Here is a 4,085-nt window from a genome sequence, read left to right on the forward strand (position 1 = left end):
GTCCCTGACCAGGGATTCTCTTTTTTAGGGACCCTAGACTCATTGTTGAGGCACGTCATTGAGCCAGTTAGTGAGCAAGATTGCCCTCTACCACAGCCACTGTGTTGGAAATCGTTGCCTCACATGCTGACCTAAACAGGCTGACCAGGCCTCTTTCAGGGACCTATATAATGCGCCATATGGCTGGAGTTTGCACCAGCCATAGTGCCCTCCCTCCAACTCATAACCAGGGCCTATGTGTAGTACTGAAGACAGACAGACCATGGCAGTCCCATGTGGACTGAACTGCCCTAATAGGCGGCTCTAGGAAATCTTAAGAAAGATGCCAATGCACTGCTCATGTGGCAGCCCACAATCCATATACATATCCATGTGTCACCTAATGAATGTGCCCACATGACATATTCTGCACTTATGCCTATGCAAGGTGTCATATGGGGGCACACAGGTGGTCATACACCTTTGCCACAAACAATGAAAAAGTTAGGTGAACAACAAAATTAGCCCTTATAAAGCTATTTACATTGTTCTTACAGAGTGAGACTCCATATTTGATTTGAAACATGTGCTTTGTGGCAGGAGCAGTAGATGATGACATTTTAACTTCACCTTGCATACTAAAGGAGTAATAACCTCACTCACCTCTGCATGCTGGTAACTTGCGTTGTAGTATATACATCATCTGTGTATACCCACACTAGTCACTCAAAAGATTGAAAACCATAAACTCCATCACACATAGCAGGGACTAGCTACTATGACATCCCCACTGACGTCATCAGCGCCCAACAGTGTGTGTAGTATATACATCATCTGTAGGTTCTCCTATCCTTGAAACATTTACAGGACTCCAAATTGTTCTTTCCATGTGTGCCGCCCTTCCACCCCAAGCAAGCTGCCGCCTCTAGCTAGAACACTGCCGACAAAACTTTTCTTAAAGTAAACTAATACTCAAATGATTTAACAAACTACAAAATTTTACCCATTGCATTGCTGTCAACATAAAATGTATCCAAGCTATATGATACGTGTGAAGTGATACCTATGTTCTTCCTTGTAGAACAGTGCATCTGCCTTCCTTTCAAATGTGATTTTCTTACAGAAGTTTTTTTTTGGGGGGGGAAGATACAAACTTGCCAAGCAGTAGTGGCAAATTTCAAGACATGTTGCTATTCTTCAAATTCACCACGACGACAGATATGTTGTCATTACTGCCTTGTGAAAGAGCCATTTTGGTGAGCAATACAGCAGCAGCCTCTGCATTTCCCTCATTGCAAGCAGAAGAACCAGCAGCATCAGTAGCCATACTCTGGGTAGCAAGTCGCTTCCGTGCAACTTCACAGACCTCCTCACTACTGAGTACATCCCACAAACCATCACTTGCCAGTACGAGGCAATCATCGTCTTCCGACCGCGACATGCACATAACTTCAGGCTCCGCTATCACATATGGCTTCAAATACCGATCACCTTTTGGACCACCACATAAAATGCAACACTTAACGTCAGAGCTCCTAAGCTTCACAAGAAATAACAAATAAATTGCTTATTGAAGAGTTCAATCGTTATACCAATGGCCCTTGACATTGCAAGCACACCAAATACCCGATAACCATTCCAAGGTATAACTCTGCCACCTGCTGCCTCGATTCTTGCCATCTCATCTGCTCTGTCGGGCTGCATATATATACAGAATACGTCAATGATAACTGCTGCAACTTTCTTTTCGTTCGACTCAGAAACAATGTTCCAAATGATGCTTCACCATTCACAGTAACACTACCAGACCTTGTGATCGACTGATAGGGCAATTGCTTGTCCACCTCGAGACAACACAGCTCGAGAATCCCCACAATTGGCAATAATGATCTGGCATGAACCCACAACTGCCACCACAGCTGTGGAACCAACAGTCTCGGGAGCCATGGGTTCTGAAAAGCGTTCCATGGTACCTTCCAGACTGTCTGAATTCCGTTTCCAGGAAAGACCTTCCATCTCTGCGTCGATCCTGAGGAAAGTAGAGGCCATAATCTTCTCCCACTTCTTTTCCCATAGAATGCCAGTACTACCCCCGTTTGTGTCAGCACCAATTAGTGCATTAACTTCTTCAACTAAAGTTAAATGAAGTCGCTCTTTGCAGAAGTTGGAAACCTGCAGGAGACATCCCTGAATTCTCATTTATCGGCCAAAAGCCCAAAAGTTTAAATCTTCTATTCCCAACATTTCACAATGTTAAAAAGAAGGGATCCAAGGGAGAGTTGCCCATCAACTTCCTTGACAGCTCTTAACGACGAAATAAACCAATGACTCCATAAGAAAAGCAGAAAACGGGATCCTTACCTGCGAACCGCCATGCCCATCGTAGACCCCAAAAAAATGAAAAGGTAAGTTGACTTTCTCGTCTGTATTGCAACCCCCCAAACAACCTCCGGCCTGTTTACAAGGAAGATGCAGTAACCTGTGCACTACTGTCACTGAATCCTCCATTTCGCGGCGTCTTCCACAAACGGACATGACGCCCGTCGCAGGGTCGCGAAAGCAAGTAGCTGAACTGCTCGTACTTGCAGCGTTGCATACATTTTCGTCTGCACTAGCAGAGGCGGAGTCGAAATCTCTTGGGTAATGGACATTCTCCGGAGCCTCGTCCGCGAGCGTAATTTTTCCGGTCTCACCCGAGCAGCACTCATCGGAATTGCGTGCCAGGTCGCGATCGTCAGGATTGCATTCAGAGTTGGCAGGCCGATCCAAAGGCCGAAAATCGCCAACGATCCTCAAATGCAAATCTGGAGAGGGAGCATCCGAAGGACGAAGCGGAGGAGAGGCGATGGGCGGGAGGGAGGGGGGAGGGGGGGGGGATGACATATCAGCAAGCGAGGGGGAGGTCAACCGACGCCGAGGGGGGGGGGGAGGGGAGCAAAGGGGGACATGGTGGGGAAGAAGAGCTGAGGGAGGAGGAAGGGAGTGAGGATCAATGGAGGGGGAAACCCTAATTATAAGGAAGGAAAGCTTTGAAAAGACTGAGAGAGAAGAAGAAGAAGAAGAGCAAGTCAAGATAGACTCTTCTTCTTCTTCTTCTTCTTCTTCTTCTGCTGCTGCTGCTTCGTTTCTTTTCTTCTTCTTCTTCTTCTTTCCTCCAAATGTTCAAGAAACACCTCCCCCTTACGTGGCACCACGTGTCCTCCCCATCCTCGCTCCCCTTTTTATTGGCTGCCCCTTGTGAGCTCTTGCTTCACTACGGTCACATGCACGCTTTTCCCTCCCACCACCACCACATGCCCTTGCAATTTTTGTCCACCGCGCACACACACCGCACTCTCTCCAGCTTTGCCGTGCGTGCTTGCGGCGGTGGACGATGAACACACCCTCTGAAACCTAGCCGGGGTACGTGGTATTGGAGAAACCCATGCACGTGACCTCTTCCACGCCCGGGTGAACGACCAATTCACGATTTTCGTTCGCCGTTTCTCGGTGGTCAAGGTCGGTCGGCCTTCCTTTTGTATTCAATGTGGTGTCAGTGTATGCCCTAGATTCGTGGAGGGGAACAATCTACATGTCGGAAGCTTCTTAGGGAGGGAATGTTTATCGAGTGCTAGGAGGTTGGAACATGACGCAGCATAGGCTGGATTGCTCCCATCTTCGGGCGAAAGGAAAGAATGGGTCTTAGAGGTGGGGCTATTAGGCTGTGTAGAGATTGATTGGGAGGGATGGGATTCTCCTTTAATTACAACCGTAGGGGTCATGACTTCCATGTGGGAAGGATAGCCAAATTTTACACATCCATCTGACAAAGCCTCCTATGGGGTGTTATATTTGTTTAGTTCGGGTCTATCTTCCAATGAAGTAGAGTGCTCAACAGACCACGGGATATTCCATTCAAGTTCAATAAAATACTTTTGCAAAGCAATGAAGACATGGAAAGATTGTTATCAATTGGAGGTTGATCCATCTAAGAGATGCGATGTGCTATTAGAGGGATGATGTCGGTTGCAATTCAGCAACATAAGAGGTATAGGAGTGTGCATCGTTTGGATGGGATGTCCCTACCTCATATCAAAGAGTTGTGTCTTTAGTGGATCCGCAGGGGC

At 47.1% G+C, this 4,085-nt stretch overlaps 1 protein-coding gene across 1 annotated transcript; it reads right to left on the bottom strand.

Moving 5' to 3' along the window:
- Positions 1-988: 988 nt before the first annotated feature.
- On the bottom strand, positions 989-3,080 carry LOC147896633 (protein phosphatase 2C 51-like). The gene is made up of 4 exons (XM_087381396.1): positions 2,341-3,080; positions 1,789-2,151; positions 1,572-1,677; positions 989-1,470 (listed from the first exon to the last, which is right to left on the bottom strand). The coding sequence occupies exons 1-4, from the start codon at positions 2,860-2,862 to the stop codon at positions 1,157-1,159; spliced, it is 1,305 nt and encodes a 434-aa protein (XP_087237522.1). The 5' UTR covers positions 2,863-3,080; the 3' UTR covers positions 989-1,156.
- Positions 3,081-4,085: the final 1,005 nt, after the last annotated feature.

Source organism: Dipteris shenzhenensis, chromosome 11, assembly GCF_047967505.1.
Source record: "Dipteris shenzhenensis isolate YYH24624 ecotype China chromosome 11, Dip_SZ_1.0, whole genome shotgun sequence".
NCBI lineage: Eukaryota > Viridiplantae > Streptophyta > Polypodiopsida > Gleicheniales > Dipteridaceae > Dipteris > Dipteris shenzhenensis.

What these genes read in the sequence shown, in the direction of transcription:
- LOC147896633 (XM_087381396.1), bottom strand. Translation starts at nt 2,862, where the DNA reads ATGTCATCCCCCCCCCCTCCCCCCTCCCTCCCGCCCATCGCCTCTCCT. An exon ending in ATGGGCATGGCGGTTCGCAG is followed by an intron (nt 2,152 to 2,340) that starts GTAAGGATCCCG and finishes TGTCTCCTGCAG; the next exon opens with GTTTCCAACTTCTGCAAAGA. An exon ending in CCCTATCAGTCGATCACAAG is followed by an intron (nt 1,678 to 1,788) that starts GTCTGGTAGTGT and finishes ATATATATGCAG; the next exon opens with CCCGACAGAGCAGATGAGAT.